The sequence below is a fragment of the Pangasianodon hypophthalmus genome, chromosome 12, assembly GCF_027358585.1.
Source record: "Pangasianodon hypophthalmus isolate fPanHyp1 chromosome 12, fPanHyp1.pri, whole genome shotgun sequence".
Lineage (NCBI taxonomy): Eukaryota > Metazoa > Chordata > Actinopteri > Siluriformes > Pangasiidae > Pangasianodon > Pangasianodon hypophthalmus.
Genome location: NC_069721.1, coordinates 854,894 through 874,728, shown reverse-complemented (window position 1 = coordinate 874,728; position 19,835 = coordinate 854,894). Strand labels below are relative to the sequence as shown.

General features: G+C 39.6%; 1 protein-coding gene across 10 annotated transcripts; it reads right to left on the bottom strand.

The window, feature by feature from the left end:
• Positions 1–280: 280 nt before the first annotated feature.
• LOC113535146 (probable phosphatase phospho1) lies at positions 281–18,772 on the bottom strand. Of its 10 annotated transcripts, none has more exons than XM_026928328.3 (2): positions 18,724–18,772; positions 281–4,998 (listed from the first exon to the last, which is right to left on the bottom strand). In XM_026928328.3, exon 2 carries the CDS (start codon positions 4,979–4,981, stop codon positions 4,244–4,246), a length of 738 nt encoding a protein of 245 aa, XP_026784129.3. In that variant the 5' UTR covers positions 4,982–4,998; positions 18,724–18,772; the 3' UTR covers positions 281–4,243. The 10 variants fall into 10 exon arrangements, with proteins under 10 accessions (XP_026784129.3, XP_053094553.1, XP_053094552.1 ...); XM_053238578.1 differs by lacking the exon at positions 18,724–18,772 and adding an exon at positions 15,032–15,844; XM_053238577.1 differs by lacking the exon at positions 18,724–18,772 and adding an exon at positions 15,109–15,844.
• Between the last annotated feature and the right edge of the window lie 1,063 nt (positions 18,773–19,835).

The window sequence follows — 19,835 nt, the reverse complement described above, 5'->3', positions numbered from 1 at the left end:
TCAGGTGCCTTCAGAGCAATTTAGGACACAACCGTTTACACTCATTTGTTGGAAATGAGTTCATGCTATTGTATAAAAAGTATTTTAAAAAAAAACACCACAAAGGTTCCCATGCTTAATATTTAGGACTACATCCACACGTCTATCCATCCAGCTGTGTGTGTGTGTGTGTGTGTGTGTGTGTGAGAGACAGAGAGAGAGAGAGAGAGGTTTTATTGTCGTTTGCTTCCACCTCGTGGACGTACCTGAAATCTACAGAAGTCAGAAATGAGATACACACTTCTTGACTTTTGATGTTTAATTCTTATTTGCATAAATCAGTAAAATAAAGAACAATTCTTATACCATTTTTTCCCTCATTTTAAATACAATCAGTAAATACAGCAAAACCCTCCATTTAACAATAATAATAATAATAATAATAATAATAAATTCCTTTTTTGTCTAATGGCTTTTATCCCTTTCATTGCTAAGATCTCATGCATATAATAAATAAAAACCTATATTAGCGTATATAATAACATGTTAAGAGATATTCACAGTGGACTGATGATGGTGTTTATGACGCTAAATGACTGTGTTCCCTTAGAATAAGGGAGTGTTATTGTGCACATGATTCTGTAATGAAAAGAAAAGGAAAGAAAGAGCTATAATTTTCCATAAATTCCCAGCACCGTCAGTGATTTATTTATTTATTTTTTGCTTGTATCTGATGGACAGTACGAATCAAACCAAACTCACGGCAACTGCGTTATATTCTAGAGCAATTCTGTAATCTTTTTTTTTATATATATATATGGCATGAGATCTAAATGAAACTTCAACCTCCTTCCCAATCAGTGTCTGAGTTCCACCACATTCCCAGCACACACACACACACACACACACACACACACACATGTATGCAGCACCACTAGCTGGCGCTAAACACCTTCTCGGTCCCCCACCTCCCTCAATTTCACGCTTAATGAGGAAATCTTCACCTGAAGATCAATACAATATTCAATACACAATATACCGTACATATACTATAAATATTGTTCATACACACAATTGTTCTTTCATGCTTTGACATAATGGCTTTATAATCCACGTTAGACTGAATTCTTATTAAAATAATAAAGATTCCTATTAAATAATTACTTTGGTTTCACAACGGATCACGAGGACTTTACTGATACAAGAGCTTTCATGAGGTTTTCATCAAAATATCTTCAGAGCACCTGTAGTTTATTCTGCTTACAAAGTCAGCATCAGGAGTTCGGGTGGAAAGACGAGACGAGGCAAGGAAAACCGAAACTACGTGCGAAGAGATAAGCCGGTGCAGGTAAAAACAAGATAAGATAAGAAAAAAAGCAAGATAAGATGAGGAACAATGAGACTGAACGAGAAGAAGCGAGACAAAACAACACAGGATGAGGAAACCTGAGCTGAGTCGATGAAAAATGAGAGGAAACAAAAAAAAAAAAAAAAAAAAAAACGGAGAGATGAAGAAATCAAGAGTGGGAAAAAATATCAAAAAGTAAATAAATGACGAGAAACACAAGATCAGATAAAATAATACGAGGAAAAAAACAAGATAAGGAAAATAAAATGAGTAAAACAAGATAAGATAAAACAAAAACAAGATAAGATGTGGGGAAAAAAAACGAGACAAAAAAAACACATATGCAAAGCAATGTGAGACGAGACGATGAAAAACGAGAGGAGAGAACAAAAAAAAGACGCCAAGAAATTAATATTTTAAAAGCAAATAAATAAATAAGTGACTAAATGACAGGAAACATAAGACGAGATAAAATGATATGAGGAAAAAAAAAAGCGGTACAGGAACGAGAATAAGCCGGAAAATATGAGGAAAATGAAATAAGACAAGAAAATAAGGAAAAAAAGAGGAAACAAAATAACAAAGTGAATCAACACGAGGAGAAAAGGAGACAAAATATGATGTGAGGATGAAAGAAAAAAGACAAATGAGATTAAAAAAATGACAAAAAAGTGTGGGGGAAAAAAAAAAAACAACTAGATGCGGAAACAAGACACTGATTATTTTCCTATAACCGCACGACACAGAGTGTTTTATTCCTGAAAAATGGTTTCACTTAATGGACCTTAAAGGTTCCTAATGGTCCCTGATGGTTCCATCAGATTCCTTTAGGTTTCCATTAGGAAGTTTATTGATTACTATTAAATACCACTTCACTCCAGGAGGACCTTCTTTCATTAGATAAACCATCAGGGACCATTAGGAGCAGGACACTCCATTAAACTGCCATTACACACCGCCAGAAACCGACTAGAACCCATTAGCAAGCCGTAAAAAACTGTTTCTGGATCTAAACCTACAGTCATACGGTCACGCTAGCAAGTGTTAAGTCACCTGTAGTTAGTTTGTGCTTGTGGGCGTGGCCTACTCAGTTTTTTTTTATTTTATTTTATTTTTTTTTTAAATTCTGATGAGAAACTATCATATAGTATACTGTATCTTGCTTCTAAAGCTAACTAATTAAACACAAATTAAATAACGCACTAATCAGTGAGAAAATTGTTAGAAAGGTTGCGTGATTTACGTGTTACGCGCTCGGCTTCGTACTAGCATCGTTCTCAGATTAGATTAGCAAAGCGAGTACTATACTAGCTATACTAGCTACGTACACTCACCAGAGACACCGACGATCTGCTACTTCCTTCTGAACTTTATTTTTCTTCCTAACGTCTCCGTACCTGTTTATCGAGAATGAGAGATCGTATACGACGGGAGAAGATGAAATCACGCTTATCTTCCGTTTTTCTGCGTAAACGAGAACTATAACTGCAGGTAGGAACTAAAGTTGTGAGCGGGGAACTGAAGAAACATCGCACCACACATGCTGTAGTTACCTAAGAAACGTCGCTCTTCATGTTGTCGCTGTGGCTGAAATCGCAGCTGAGTAGAAAATTAATGCCCATCTGTCGTTTCGTTGCTTGCTAGCATGAATGTAGCGTTTGATTTTCTCTAAAGCTGCTTGGTGACGATATCTATTGCTAAAAATACGGTACAGATAAAACTGAATTGAACCGATTTAATGGTTTCTAATGAAGCTAGCAACCTAGCTAGTAGGCTAGCGCATTGGGAAAAAAGTATTCTATCTAACATTATTCAGCAAAAATGAGCGAATGCAATGACTACAAACCGAAAACATACAGAGAACACGTCTGTAACACGTCTGTAACACGGTGTATAAAAGCGAAATCTATGCAGTGCGGTAATGCTCGGTGTTTCCTCTGTGCGCCGCCATTTTGTCTGCGATGAGTGTTTACGTCACGCGTTTATTCCGCCGCAATTTTCAGCGTCTCTAGTTTTTTCAAAGTTCTCAGTGCACTGGAACGCAGCACAACACATGCTGATAACTAGCATACACAAGATAGTAGACTAGCCTAAACACTGAGACTAATGTGTGTGTGTGTGTGTGTGTGTGTGTGTGAAATTAGCTTGTGATTGCCTACAGAGGGACTAGCCTCTGTGTATGTGAGTGTGTGTGTATTAGCATTCATGTGTGTATTAGTAATACTAGCCTCTGTGTGTGTGTGTGTGTGTGTGTGTGTGTGTGTGTGTGTGGATCTAGCCTCCGTATGAATATTAGTGTATGCTTCTGTGTCAAATAGATTAGCATTCATGTGTGTATTAGCAGTATGAGTGTGTATGAGCAGTATGTGTGAGTTTAGCTACAGAGGGACTAGCCTCTGTGTGTGTGTATGTTAGCAACTGTGTGCACCTAGCATTCATGTGTTTATTAGCGATACTAGCCTGTGTGTGTGTGTGTGTGAGTTTAGCTACAGAGGGACTAGCCTCTGTGTGTGTGTGTATGTTAGCAACTGTGTGCACCTAGCATTCATGTGTTTATTAGCGATACTAGCCTGTGTGTGTGTGTGTGTGTGTGTGAGATAGAGTTCAGGAAGACATTAACAAAGGTTAGCCTTGCATTAGCCTTTAGCCGGAAGCCGTTTCTCTGAGAGATCTTGTACAGCATTGCGAGACGCTCGGTCTCATGTGTGTCGTTCAGCCTCGAGACGCTCGTCCTCTTTCCGCACCGTGACCTTTTTTATTCTGGTGCGGTGCGTTAGCGAGGCTCATGCAAGGCTAATCATGTCTCAGGTGCTGGTTTGTGTGTGTATTAGGTATCTGTGTGTAATTTAATCTCCCTTCTTCCTCCTTTTTTTGTTTTTAACTCATGCACTCTTTGTCCTCTTCTGCTCTAGCCGTTTATTTCTCCTGCAAGACCTTCTTCAGGAAGTCCACCACGTCTTCGCCTCGCTCCCAGGGCACGACCGAGGGTTTATACGCCCCCGGCTGCGTCTTGTGCAGATCCTGAATGATGTTGTGCATCGGGAAACCTCTCCTAGGGAAAACCGTATCGTTTTGCCCCAACGCTAACGTGGGACAGATGTCGTTTTCTCCGTCGCCTATGTAGAACACCTTTTGGAAAGGTTCCCCTCGCTCCTTCATTCTTTTGCTCATGTAGTCTCTCAGGATGAACTGCTTGCACATGTTTTCCGGGCACCTAGGGCAGGAGTGGGAGTGGAAGGGGCGCAAGGTGAGGCGTCCGTTGGTGTCGAATTCCGCTGGGTTGGTGAAAACCTTGGTGAAAAGTTTGTGAGCGCCGACGTGCCGTAACCAAGTCTCGATAAAGTACGAGTTAGCATCCGAGACCACGACACACTCAAAGTCGTCCTGAGCCAACAGGAAGTCGAGAAGCGCAGCTCCACCCGGAGAGGGCGGGATTTCCTCGATCGCGGCCCGGATGGCGTCCTCGGTGACGCCGCACTCGTTCAGGAATGTCATGATGTGCTGCGTGTAGTTCAAGAAGAATCCGGGGCGGGAACTTTCCCTCAGGGACTCGGGGAGCTTCTGCAATGGCGCGGCACGGACCACCGAGTTATCGCTGTTCTCTGCGATCAGCGTCTCGTCGAAGTCGAAGAGAAACAGGAAGCGGGCGGCCATGTTGCTGGTTTTCCTCTCTGCACAAATATAGGGACAAAGAAAAAAATTTAGGAAGGAACTTTAACCTTGAAAAGACACTAAAGCCAGTTTTATAGTCTTTACTTTATTATTCGTTTTACTCCATGTCTGATTCTACAGCGAAGAAATGAAATCACTAAGTTCTGCTCCCGTGATCTGGAAATCGGCTCGAGCAGAAAACGGACTCGCGTAAACGCAAACGCTTCAAAGTGAGCCTGAGGTAATGTTTCACGTCATCGTAACCTTTACGCGTGTTGTGTAGTAGCTCAGAATTCTAACGTCGGAGTACACTGCTACGGGTTATCACTCAAAAATTCACTCAAAAATTTTCCCCAGTAAAAACAGCAGATGAACCGATCGACTTACGAATCTGGAATGATTGACAGTTAACGCTCTGGTATTCACATACACTGCCTGGAAGCCCCGCCCCCTTCCCGCCGTCTCACGTTAATACTGTTTTGTCTGGTGTTCTCGTCTCGTCTCGTCTCGTCTCGACTCGTCTCGACTCGACTTTCCTGCTTTGAGAACGTTTAGAGCTCATTAGTGTGACATCAAATCTATCAGTGTGTGTGAGACTCAGCTAACAATACACACGTATACAACTCACACGAGGCACATATATTTTAATCATACAAGCCAATAAAAAAAAAAAATTGCCAAAAAATAGTCAAAAATTGCACTTTTATGGCCAAAGGAGAAAAACAGCTGATAATATTGACATTAAAAAAACTAAACAGGTTTACAGCGAAGTGTCAATTCTACAAGTTTACAAATTATTTTAACAGTAAAGATAATTACACAGTGATTAAAAACGCGGTTTGTTCTCCTGCCCCGCTAAACACAGACGCGTTCAAACAGTTTAAGATCAACAGTGAAAATGTCGGAAACATTTCACGGTTTCTACGAGAAAACTTTAGACAACTCACGATCAAAGAATTCTTTTACAGTGTGTGATTTTCATCTGTTACTGCAAAATCAGATCGAAAATCTTACAGTGTAAAGCCGGCTTGAGTTTATATTTCCACCAAAAATTAGACAAAAACACGGAAAACAGAATAACGATGCACAAAGAAATACCTACACTGACTTCTCTCTGTAAAGAAGTAGCTGAAAAGAGAAGCGACAGGAGAATGATGTGGAATAAACACGCAATTAGTAAAATGCTTAGCAAAAATAATCTAATGGAAAAAAAAAGACAAAGAAGAACGAAAAAGGATCTAAGACTCCGAACGCTGTAAACACAAACAGTGCACGAGAATGACTGAACACACAGCTACCTTCCATCCTACATAAAACACACACACACACACACACACACACACACATACACAAAGATACAGAATGAACGTAGCATGCAATTAGTGCAAAACTGACAGGAATGAGGTTGGATGAACAATATGAGAGCATTCCATGGTTTAAAGGGCACGTCAACTGCCACTGAGAATACATGAAGTCTCTCTACACACAAAAATAAATAAATAAATAAACCAGAAAAAATGTTCTAAATTTGAAATTCTTAATAAAAAATCCTGCACCGTCCTGTCTCTACAGAAACAAACGCAGAAATGTGTTTAAAAGAGACAGGACGGTGCAGGATTTTTTATTAAGAATTTCAAATTTAGAACATTTTTTCTGGTTTATTTATTTATTTATTTTTGTGTGTAGAGAGACTTCATGTATTCTCAGTGGCAGTTGACGTGCCCTTTAAACCATGGAATGCTCTCATATTGTTCATCCAACCTTTTCTTCTTATTTTACTCAAAAACAGAAAGTCAAATTTTCCTGCACTGAAAATTTTTATAAAAAAAAAAAAAAAAAAGAAAAAAAAAAAGAAGACATGGTGGAATTGTGAAATTAGTTATTTTTAAAAATCCTGCATATGTCCCTTGTTTTTTTTTTTTTTTTGTAAAAGAAAGAAAGCGCCGTGTAGGACGTGTTGTCCTAAAAGAACTTCACGTGTTCACCTTTGCACTGAAGCGCTTGTCTTTTTATCTTTGTTTACTGTATTTCATCTTTTCACAGGGATTTACGGAATTATTTATTAGCTGGTTCGTCCACATTTGAGCATTTTTCTGTGCAGGGTGTGGCACTGAACCGATGACTGAAGCGCTTCTTAAGATGTCGAACTGTTATCCCGGTTTATCCGGTTTATCCCACGGCACTGTAGAATTCTGCGGTCTGATTGGTCGTCAGGTGTTGATTAATTCTCTAGAACAGTAGCTCTGACAGTAGCGCAGGTTTATATTAATGCACTCGTTCTAGTACGTTATGGTTTCCATAGTAACAGCTCATTCACAGGGACGTGTACGGCCGAAAATAATTGTTGACATTTTGTAAGGAGACGGTTATTTGTTGAAGAGAGAGAATAAAGAGAGGCTGGTGAGGGAACAACTGTTTATAGCTGCTATAACATAAGCAACAACAGGAACTGACTCGTTTCCATAACGTTACTACAAAGAAATGAAAAGAGTGACGTGTCATTTTTTTAATAAGTAGGAAATTGTAATCTGTGTGATATAAGAGGAATCAAACACGTCAGCACATGCTGGTTTAGGAAAATAAGCAACTTCAGAACGGTAACAGTCACTTCGCTTTACTTTGTTGATTATTTTCTTTACTTTTGTACATTAGCTAGCTAGCATGCCACAACCAAATGCACTGAAACAGAACAATCTATAGAATTTATTGCTCGAGCTTAATTTACAGCTGGAATATTAAATGAATTCATACGAAACGTGAAAGACTTCTTCAATATTAGATTCTAAGGCAGGACACTTATTTTTCCGAATGGTTGATTTTTTTTAAATATGTTTTTCAGGGACCTCAACACCAATCAGATTTCAGCAGGCATTTCACATGGTTTGCATTGAGCTCCCATAAAAAATTATCTTCATCTTTGGTCTCTTTATTGTTCTGTGTAACCTGGCAAGAACTGACCATCGAGGGGAGCTATTTGTGAAGAGTGCTTGGACCCCACAGATCGCCACTTGCGAGTATATTTTTAGGGGTCCAAGCACCGAAGGTGCTGAAACCCTACTGTTTTTGATAGGATTTTTATTCTTCTTATTATTATTCTGATTCCCTGCTAAAATGATATGAAGAGCAAAGTCCACAATTCATAGAAACACCAAATTTGGAGGAAAGGTGCAGTATGCCCCCCACAACTCAGGCACATGAAGGGCCCACACAGGCCTGATGGTGGTGCAATAGGTTTTACATTGTGGTCCATATCCAATGAACCGTAATTCTCGAAAAGAAAATTCTTTTTGCCAGTGGTTCCTTGGGTTCTCCCAAACACAAAAAGCCATTTAGCGCCGTCCACTCCAATTTATGATAATTAGAATAATACGCAAGACATACTTTTGCAAACTAGTCCTAGAATTTTTTGGCCGATCTTCAAAAATCTGGTGCTAAACTACTCAGTAGAGTGTGAACCTCAATGTTGACATTTGTAAACAATCTGGCTTTGAAAGGCTTATAGAAGACAAGGTTCTGAGGTCGGGTACAAAGTCATAAAATCAAGTCTATCTCTGGAGAATTAAGGTTAATAGTGAAATGTTTTTCCTCATAAAACCACATAAAAATCTGTCTTTTGGATCGTTAAGCCACACCGACTCAAATTTACGAAAATTTGTTAAATAATTTGTGAAATATATTTTTTGCAAACTAGTCCTAGGATTTTTGGCCTGTGTTCACAAAGTTGTAGGCAAATTACTCAGCAGAGTCTATTCCACATTAATTATCAAAAACATGTTGAGATTTGCAAACATCATGGCCTCCAGATGCCAATCAATCCTAGCATGGCCGCGCTTGATTTACTGAAACAGCTGTAATTTAGGACTTTTTATTGTTCTGTGTAATTTGGCAAGAACTGGCCACTGGGTTCAGCGATATTCACTGAAGGTGCTTGGACCCTGATGATCGCTGCTTGCGGGTATGTTTATATTTGCTTTTCTTGCCACACACTAAAATAGGAAATCAATTCATTTTTTCATTACATTATTTTTAAAACAGAAAACATTGAATCGTTTTTAATAGTTTCTACTTGTTTTACAGCACAAAGTCTACAAATGAAAAGTTCCTGAATCCAAATATGAAAAAAATAAAAAATAAAAATAAACCCGCTAATTTGTAAACTAACCAGTAATCACTGATACACTTCTGGCTCATTCATTAATTTTAGCTCCAAAATTAATCTGACATTATCAAAACCGAGCACAAATACGAAAGCTTTTTGTACTATTTACCGTTTTAGAGCAAAAACCTATTTTGAACATCTCGTTTGCATATAATGAAAAACAAACGAACGCAACATACACAAAAGGCACAAATACGGCTGCTTATCAAAACTATTTGGAGAATTTTTGATCGGCATCATTGCACGATGCTACGTGCCAAATTCTGTGAGAGTCAAACAAACAGCCTACGTTTGAGATCGTCGTATTTTCAGAAAATGTGAAATTGTTATGGGCAGAAATGAAAAACTGAGTTCAGGGTTTAAGAGGAAATATGAATGAATTTTAATTGTAGCTCATTGGGTTATAAGCGGAAAGGCTCCTTTGCTTGTTATAGCGCCACCTCATGGCAAAATTTTTAAAAATTTGGCACACAGTTTGAATATTTGCTGATTGGCGTTGATCAGCTCTCGGTTTCTTAATTGTTCCAAGTGATATAAATGCTGCTCTAGAAAAATCATACAAAATATTAACCATCAAGGTCAAACAGGAGAGTATTCGTTCCCCCAGGAATGAATTATATGAAACTGTGGGCTTGGACTCGTGCTAGACGGCTAGCCGCAGATCAGCAGACATGCAAAACTGCATTCCACTGAACATCCAGTTTTCAGGCCTCAACGTAGACACCAACCAAATGATCTTCTCAGACTGACATCATCGAGACAAAGCAAATCACATAAGACCCCCCTCTGGAGTTCCAAATAGTGCAGTGTTTCATGTTTTGGTCCATATTTCATCAACAGTACAGTCCCCTCCGAAAGTATCGGAACACAAGGCCGGTTCTTTTGTTTTTGCTCTACACTGAAGACATCTGGGTTTGAGATCAGAAGATGAATATGAGACGAAAGATCAGAATCTCAGCTTTCATTTCCTGATATTTACATCTAGACGTGTTAAACCACTTAGAACATGGCACCTTTGGTAGCAGACCATGCAATTTTTAGTTGAGCAAAAGTATTGGAACAGATAGTCGTAAAGTAAATAACACTTAATATTTGGTTGCGTATCTCTCGCTCGGAGTAACTGCATCAAGCTGGAGACTCACGGACATCACCGAACTGCTGCATTCTTCTTTTTTGCTGCATTCTCTTCCAGGCTTGTTGTACTTTCTTGGCTAAAACCACACAAATTTAGCATTTGAAGATTTTAGCCCCACCCCTTTTGAGATTTTGAGCTAATTTGTGAACAGTCTGGTATTCTATAACACTAAACCGCCAGAATCAGGCTGATGTGGGTGTCTCGCACTTGACGGAGTAGTGGAATGTATTTTGCACAAATTTGGTGATTTTTTATCCTACATCTTATGTGCCAAGTGTTCTTCGGTTAAGTCAAGCTACGTTTTTATTTATTGCATCCTAGCGGTTCTGTGTAGAACCCTGTGACAGTAGAAATTTAGAATGATTAAAGTTAAACTCCACCTTGAACCACATGAGAAATCCAGCGTAGAATAAAAGTAGTGGAGACGATGCCAATGATGGACTTCAAGTCCCAGAATGCAATGCAGCTATACGGCGGCGCTGAGTTACGGCAGAGACTCGGCTCGGCTAGTTAATGATCTAAGAGATGACGAGCGCGATGGCGTGATGGCGTGATGGCGCGATGGCGCGATGGTGGTATTAGCGTGACAGTTGAAGCTTCGGAAGCTGAAGTGTTTGATCAGTGTACAGATGACGAGGTGAGAGAGCTGGAAAAGACTAAAGAACTAAACCGCCGCTGCATCGCGCTCTTTACGCAGAGATGAAGCCAGGGCTAAATCCCACTGCACCTCTATCAGCAGGTAGCCGAACAGCATTGTGGGTAATGTAGGAAACCATAAAAATAGACCCACATGTCCATGAAGGAAGTTTATCTCAGAGTTTTTGCATGGTTAAAGATCACGCTTTAGTTAAAATACCGATAAGCAAGTTGCTCAGGGTGGATTTTTTTTTTTCATTAACAATATAAAGATTATTTTTCCTATATTCTCAGTGAACCTTCTGATTCCCAGAAAAACGAAATATTTAAAAACAGAATAAAAGTGTAACATAATAATAATAATAATAATAATAATAATAATAATAATAATAATAATCCCAGTCCTCGCAGGGGTTCAGCTGTGTCCGTGCTTGGACCCCTGCAGTCACTGGGAGCTCATTAATCGCTGCTCTCTGATTCTCCGCGCGCGCTGCTGTCAACTTTGTGACCGGGAGCGCGAGCGCGCCGCAGTGAAGCCTGCATTGCCGTACAGCGCGTGCACTGAAAAGCCACCCCTCCTCTAAACACACACACACACACACACACACACACACGGAGACAGACTGAGAGAGAGTGATAGAGAGAGAGAGAGAGAGAGAGAGAGGATGACACACTGGGGAAAAAAAAATCAAGAACAAACCGGAAACAGCAGAATAACGGCAGCGATAAATGAGCAGCAGTAACAGTACCGGCTGAAGGTCGCGCGAGCTCCGGGACATCGCTGCCGCACCGGACAGAGCGCGAGGAGGGCGGGCAGGACAGGCTGATGACGTCACACTCGGCCGCGACAGTGCGTCGCCTGACATCATAAATATTACATTTACTGAGAACTGTGTTCACACACAAACACCAGGAGGAAAAACAAACAAATAAACAAACAAACAAATAAATCGCATACTCATGCAGTATAATACAATATAAACATAAACAATAAACACCGTGTGGGCGCGTCCCAATCCACACTCACCCTATTCACTATATAGTGCACATAATCTCCATCATCATCATCATCATCAGTCCACTGTGGGTGCGTCCCAATCCACACTCCCTATTCACTATATAGTGCACATAATCTCCATCATCATCATCATCATCAGTCCACTGTGGGTGCGTCCCAATCCACACTCCCTATTCACTATATAGTGCACATAATCTCCATCATCATCATCATCATCAGTCCACTGTGGGTGCGTCCCAATCCACACTCACCCTATTCACTATGTAGTGCACATAATCTCCATCATCATCATCATCAGTCCACTGTGGGTGCGTCCCAATCCACACTCACCCTATTCACTATGTAGTGCACATAATCTCCATCATCATCATCATCAGTCCACTGTGGGTGCGTCCTAATCCACACTCACCCTATTCACTATGTAGTGCACATAATCTCCATCATCATCATCATCAGTCCACTGTGGGTGCGTCCTAATCCACACTCACCCTATTCACTATGTAGTGCACATAATCTCCATCATCATCATCATCATCAGTCCACTGTGGGTGCGTCCCAATCCACACTCACCCTATTCACTATATAGTGCACATAATCTCCATCATCATCAGTCCACTGTGGGTGCGTCCCAATCCACACTCCCTATTCACTATATAGTGCACATAATCTCCATCATCATCATCATCATCAGTCCACTGTGGGTGCGTCCTAATCCACACTCACCCTATTCACTATATAGTCCACATAATCTCCATCATCATCATCATCAGTCCACTGTGGGTGTGTCCCAATCCACACTCCCTATTCACTATATAGTCCACATAAACACCATCATCATCAGTCCACTGTGGGTGTGTCCCAATCCACACTCCCTATTCACTATATAGTGCACATAAACACCATCATCATCAGTCCACTGTGGGTGTGTCCCAATCCACACACCCTGTTCACTATATAGTGCACATAAGCTCCATCATCATCATCATCAGTCCACTGTGGGTGTGTCCCAATCCACACTCCCTATTCACTATATAGTGCACATAAACACCATCATCATCAGTCCACTGTGGGCGCGTCCCAATCCACACTCCCTGTTCACTATATAGTGCACATAAACACCATCATCATCATCATCATCATCATCAGTCCACTGTGGGTGCGTCCCAATCCACACTCCCTATTCACTATATAGTGCACATAATCTCCATCATCATCAGTCCACTGTGGGCGCGTCCTAATCCACACTCACCCTATTCACTATATAGTGCACATAATCTCCATCATCATCATCATCATCATCATCATCATCATCATCATCAGTCCACTGTGGGTGTGTCCCAATCCACACTCCCTATTCACTATATAGTGCACATATAGGATATTCTTCATTATGAGTGTAGGAATGACTACAACTGCTAAAATAGTGCACTATGTAGGGAATGCAGTGTGGATTTGGATACTGCCCACATCTGGGATTTTGACAAACCACCAAGTCATGTTATACAAATACTATACTAATAATAGCTCTTATTTATATAGCACTCTCTCTCTCTCTCTCTGTCTCTCTCTCTCTCTCACACACACACACACACACACACACACACACACACACACACACACACGCCTGGGGTATGATGCCCTTGTCTGGATTAGAGATGGTTTTTAATTAAGCCATGCTGACAATGGGCCTTTGTGCGCGTGTTCTCAGTGTACAATGGTCTCTTATAAAATCTTAATAAAAAATGTAGTTTTGGATAAACTCATCGCTGAGCGCAAATCAAATCAAATCAAATCCCACAAAACTCACATTTTCTTTTCCAGAATGTCGAGCTACATCTCAAATCGTGTACTCCTGCACTACTCTAGCCAGCCTTTCCCTATTAACATTAACTGAGTTCTTCATTTCCTGGTTAGTGTTTATTTTTAAAAGAAAAAACTCATCTGGATCTTATTAAATATTTTTAAATGTAAGGTCACAGATTTCGATTTGAAGAGGGTGGAAAGTTTTAACGAGAAACTAACAGAGTGTGTTCGTGCCGCTGTGTCCCAAACTGAACGTTCTGCAACCTGTGGAAATCGTTCAGCTCTGCTCCGCCCCCTAGTGGACATCGTCAGCATGTGAAAACTGTCAGTCACGCAGCCGCTGCGTCTGCACACGTCCTTCGGGCTGAGTTTATACCTGACTCTACGCTCACACTATTTTCCACGCTCGTGTGTGACACGGAAGTGTGATTCCAGTGACAGCAACAAAAACGACAAGCTACGTTTCGAAATGTGATTACGACGCTGTAAAAAGCAACAAATCCAAACAGTTGGCTTGAATAAATCCTACACCATGTGTGGTGCGACGTTTCCTCACTTCCCCGCTCACAACTTTAGTTCCTACCTGCAGTTATAGTTCCTGTTTACTGTTTGACGCAAATATGGAAGAAAAACTTATAAGCTGATCCTGTTCCATCTCTCGTTGTCCTTAAACATGTATAGAGACATTACAAAAAAAAAAAAGCTTGGAAGGAAGTAGCAGATCGTTGGAGTCTCTGGTGAGTGTACGTAGCTAGTACGTAGCTACTACGATGTTGAACATGTAGCACATTAACAACTTTAGTTCCTACCTGCAGTTATAGTTCCTGGTTACTGTTTGACTCAAAAATGGAAGAAAAACTTATAAGCGTGGCTTCATCTGATCCTGTTCCATCTCTCGTTGCCATTAATTGTGTATAGAGACATTACGAAAAAAAAAAATAAAGCTTGGAAGGAAGTAGCAGATCGTCGGTGTCTCTGGTGAGTGTACGTAGCTAGTACGTAGCTAGTACAAAGTACGTAACACGTAAATGAATCTGATTTTCACCCTGATTAGCGCATTATTTAATTCGTGTTTAACTAGATAGCTTTAGAAGATATATATATATAAATATATATATATAAAACTTATACAGTTTCTCATCAGAAATAAAAAAAATGCTGGACAGGCCACGCCCACGAGAGACAGACTACAAGCGACTCGAGAGACTTGTCACCTGCTAGTATGAATGTGGAGTGCTGTTTAGAGCAGCCATTTTGAAAACTTTTTTTTTTATTATTATTATTATTAGTAGCATACAGTACCACATTTCAAGTGAGTATATGAAGACTCGGGCGTGTATTTCCAGAACAATTTTCGGGAGTGATGGACATTTATTTACTTTTTTATCTCCAAACTAAAAGCAGCATGCATCAGACACCGAACACGTCTTCGTCTTTGGTAAAGCGGCATCTATACCGTGTACATTTAAATTTTAAATTTTATTCTGCGTAAGTTGCCCAGACCACCTCAACTCAACGGCTCTACTCTGAGGTTCTTCCAAAACATCCTCCATACTGGACATCTCTCCAGCCTTGCTGTGGCTTGATATTCTGTCCATGAAACCCACAAACAGGAGTGGAGCCAAGATACACGCTTGTCCTAACATCCACCTTTCCACTTAGCGTCAATAATGCACACACAGGTTCCCTGTACTCCTGCATACTCTCATGAGCCCTCATGAAGAGCTTGTCCACTGTTCCACAGTCTGGGAAGAACCTGCCTTGTTCCTCCAGAATCATATCCAGAACCCTGGTATTCCTGTGAGGCAAAGGAGTGTGTGTCCCTTATAAATGGAACGTACTATCTGAACCCCCGTCCAAAGGCACCGTCCCAAATCTTCCTTCCAGCATTGCAGAAGTGTTTCAAGCACATGACCCCAACCTTATCTACTAGCTTCAACGTCACTGGCCAAATCTCATCCAACTCTGCAGCTATGCCAGCGTGAAGGCCATTGTAACCTCAACCACTGAGCTGGAGGTTCCTCAAAGTGCTTCTTCCATTACCACATAAACACTTACACTGGAATGCTTACAGTGTGGAGTAAAAATAAAGTGTAGCGTGTGGTTGAGACACATCAGGTCACATTCATATATCACATGTATATATGAACTGATCAGATGTCTTTTAGATACTACAAAAAGGGAAACTGCTAGACAAGTGTGTGTGTGTGTGTGTGTGTGTGATCATAACACGCCCTATAAATAGGGAACATTGCTGAATCAGCAATGTACATCCATGTGTTATTGTAAATGGACACCATGAGTCTGGTGTGTGTGTGTGTGTGTGTGTGTAATGTTCACATAAATAACACTGTTCCTGCTCCAGACTCTAGAGTCATAGCAGTACAGCAGTATCAGTAACATGACCGTGTTAATTAGATAAACTGAAAGAGATGGTAGCTGACTAGCGTGAACTCAGGGGTGAAGCTAGAAATCCTTGGCCGCCTGACAAACGCCTACAGCTCTCCTGACTCCAGCACTCGTGTTCCAGTGCCCTTGTCTAAGTTTGAATCCTCCTGAATCATTCAGGGCTTCCCCGCCCTTACAGCGCCCTCGGCTACACCTCCTGAGAACTCAATGCTTTTAAATTATACAGGAATCTGAAGTCAGCACCCTGTATCGCGTTACCTAGCTGCCAAGTCGCCTTCTCTTACCAAGCAAACTTTACTGTAGAAATGCGGAACATCGATCAGTACGATCCTGATAAAAACTTAAAGTTGTGGAGCAAATGGTTAAGAATAAGAACAAGGGAAAAAAAAGCTATTATAGAGCATTTTTCACTCGCTGCTGCTGAGGATGGACCACATGGACAGCCTGAAGATACATGAGATGCCTTTGTTCTTCAATTCCCACAAACAGTTTTGCACTCAGGTCTCCATCAGTGGACAGTTGATAACTTCAACAAAATAGACACAACTGCACTATGTGTCCATGTAGTACACAGTTATAGAAGGGAATGATTTATAATCGCACTATCCGTGTCACCCAGATGAGGATGGTTCCCTTTTGAGCCTGGTTCCTCTCAAGGTTCCTTCCTCATATCGTCTCAGGGAGTTTTTCCTCACCAACGTCGCCTCTGGCTCGCTCATTAGGAATAAATTTATAAACTTAAAATGTATATCCTGAATGTATTTATTTCTGTAAAGCTGCTTTGTGACAATGTCCATTGTTAAAAGCGCTATACAAATAAAATTGAATTGAATTGAATTTTTAATTTCCAATAAATTTCATGGTGGTTTACAAAATAAAACAAATCACACTGGTGATGAGACAAGAAATGAAACATGAGATGAGATAAACTGGATCTGACAAATAAGATCAGACATTTCAGATGATACAAAAGATGAGACATGATATGAGAGAAGAGATGAGACAAATGAAATGAGGCAAATGAACCAAATGAGAAGAGACAAGAGATGATACAAATGAGATAAAACAAGAAAAATATAAGAAATGAGACAAGAAATTACATGACATGAGACAAGAAATGAGACATGAGATGAGACAAAAGTACAGACAAAAGAGATGAGACATGATATGAGAGAAGAGATGAGATGAGATGAGACAAAAAAAATGGGATCAATGAGATGAGACAAGAGATAAGACAAGAAATGAGACATGAGCTGAGACATTGGATGAGAGAAGAGATGAGACAAATGAAATTAGGCAAAGAATGAACCAAATGAGAAGAGATGAGAGATGATACAAATGAGATGAGACAAGAGATAAGACAAGAAATAAGACAAATGAGATGACATGAAAGATGAGAAAAGAAATGAGACAAATGAGATAAAACAAGAAATAAGACAACAAATGAAAGATGAGACAAATGAGACAAAAAAAGAGATGAGACATGACATGAGAGAAGAGATGAGATGTGAGAAGATACAAAAAAATGAGATCAACGAGATGAGACAAGAGATAAGACAAGAAATGAGATGAGACACAAAATAAAATGACATAAGAGATAAAAACAGAGGAGATTCGCTTTTGTAAATTCCTTCACAATGAAGTGATTATTGGCGGCCCTCGTGTGAACAGATAAACTAGCTCGCTAGCTCACTACTTTGTTTGTGAGCAATAAAATATTTCGTTAAACAGCTCGTTAAACAGATTATTGTCAGCTGACTCATTTAGCTGTCTGTGACAGCTTGTCTCATCTTGTCTCATCTCTTCTCTCGCTAGCAAATCGCTAAAAATATGGTAATGGTAACAATAAGCAGTTTCTTCACGATAAGACTTCCAGAAAGGCATGACCTTGTACCACGATTTCGTATTAGCCGTCACTTATGAATTCTCCAGTACTGCAGGTGGCGCTGTTACAATTTCATGACAATTTCCACGACTACAAACAGTCGCACCGCTCCTCAAAGTCCATGTCGGAATGTCAGCTGACGTGAGCACTACACGGCGAGCGAAGCCTCCGCATGACGTCTGTTTACGCCACGATTACGTCACACTGCTCACGCTGAAGTGCTGAGGCCTCGATGCTGCGGCTTACCTTTCCTGATCTCCAATCAAGCTCATGAGCTTAGGAGATGTTACATTTAAAGACATTTGGAATATATTATTTAAAAAAACAAACAAACAAACAAATCGATATGTTGGACTGTGCCAGCACTCATCATGCAAATCACAGTTTTCTCATTTTATTCTCTGTTTCTCTACATCTAATTCTCAAAATATTCTCAGGGAGCTTTATTGCTGCCAGTGTAACCCGAAGTTGATAAAAAAAAAATCACAAAGAAGTTTGACCTGATTGTGTATAAGGTACTTTGGTTAGTAACAAAACCGAGACAGAAGCCAGTAATCTGTGTGTGTGTGTGTGTGTGTGTGTGTGTGTGTGAAAGTTAACACTAACTCATAACACTCATCATAAACTCAGTGCACAAAGTTACAGAGATCTATTTAACCTAATGCTTGTTTTGGGAACTGTGTAATAGAGTTTCACTCACCTCTTAAACGTTTTGTCCTGAATAAAGTGTGTGAACTGTGATGTGACACTAAAGTCTAAAGTCTGAGGTTAATAAAAAGTGTAATGAGTGAAGCAGGTGCGCCCTCTTGTGCTTGATTAAAACACTGCAACTGAACTGACTTCAAAACCAGGACACTGGGGTCCAAAAAGTCTGAGACTACACTGAAAATCTGTTTCTCTTTTTTTCATTTAAAATTGAAAATTAATAGGTTTTAGAATTCCGAAATATTGAAAACAAAGAAAATAAATGTTCAATATCTTGAATATTTAATATTAAAGATTCTGCACTATTTCTAACTTCATATTTAAATGTAAGCACATGTGTGATACTGATCCTCATGTCTAATCTCTTCTATTGAAGCGTGTGATCAGACGACACTCTGATGAATTTGATCTAAAATGGATCATCAGGTTTTTACACAAACTTTGTGGAGTCCATACCAGCTCGAGTCACACTGTCATTAAAGCAAAAAGGGGACGAACCGAATACTAAGAATCTCTGACATTCATGTAAATATTTCAGAGATTCTACTTTTCACTCAAGCTGTTTGTCAGTAATATAATTTGTAATGAAAATTGTTGTGTTATTAGAAAAGAATGCAAAACAGGAGCATTTTCACTTCTGCTCTCACTTTTGGACCCACTGTATGTTTAAAAAAACTTAAATTAATATTAAACTGATGATATAAAGCTACAATTTAAATGTAAATACTTTAGTAAGACAGCTGAATATGTGCTGCTATTAGCTTAATAATCAGATTATTAGCTTAATTATCAGATCAGTTACTTAAATGGAAGTTGTAATAATTGGCAATTAATGGATAGTTAATCAGGTTATATAAATTATTATATAATGATAAACTAAACTGTGAATCTTAATGAATATTGCACTAACAGACAATCAGAGATATTGACAGTAATAATGCATAGTCAGTATTAGTGTATTACATAGTAATATGTGTGTATATATATATATATATATATATATATATATATATATATATATATATATATATATATATATATATATATTACTAATATAGTAATATGCTTTATATTAATAAACCCAATAATAATGTGCACATGTGCATG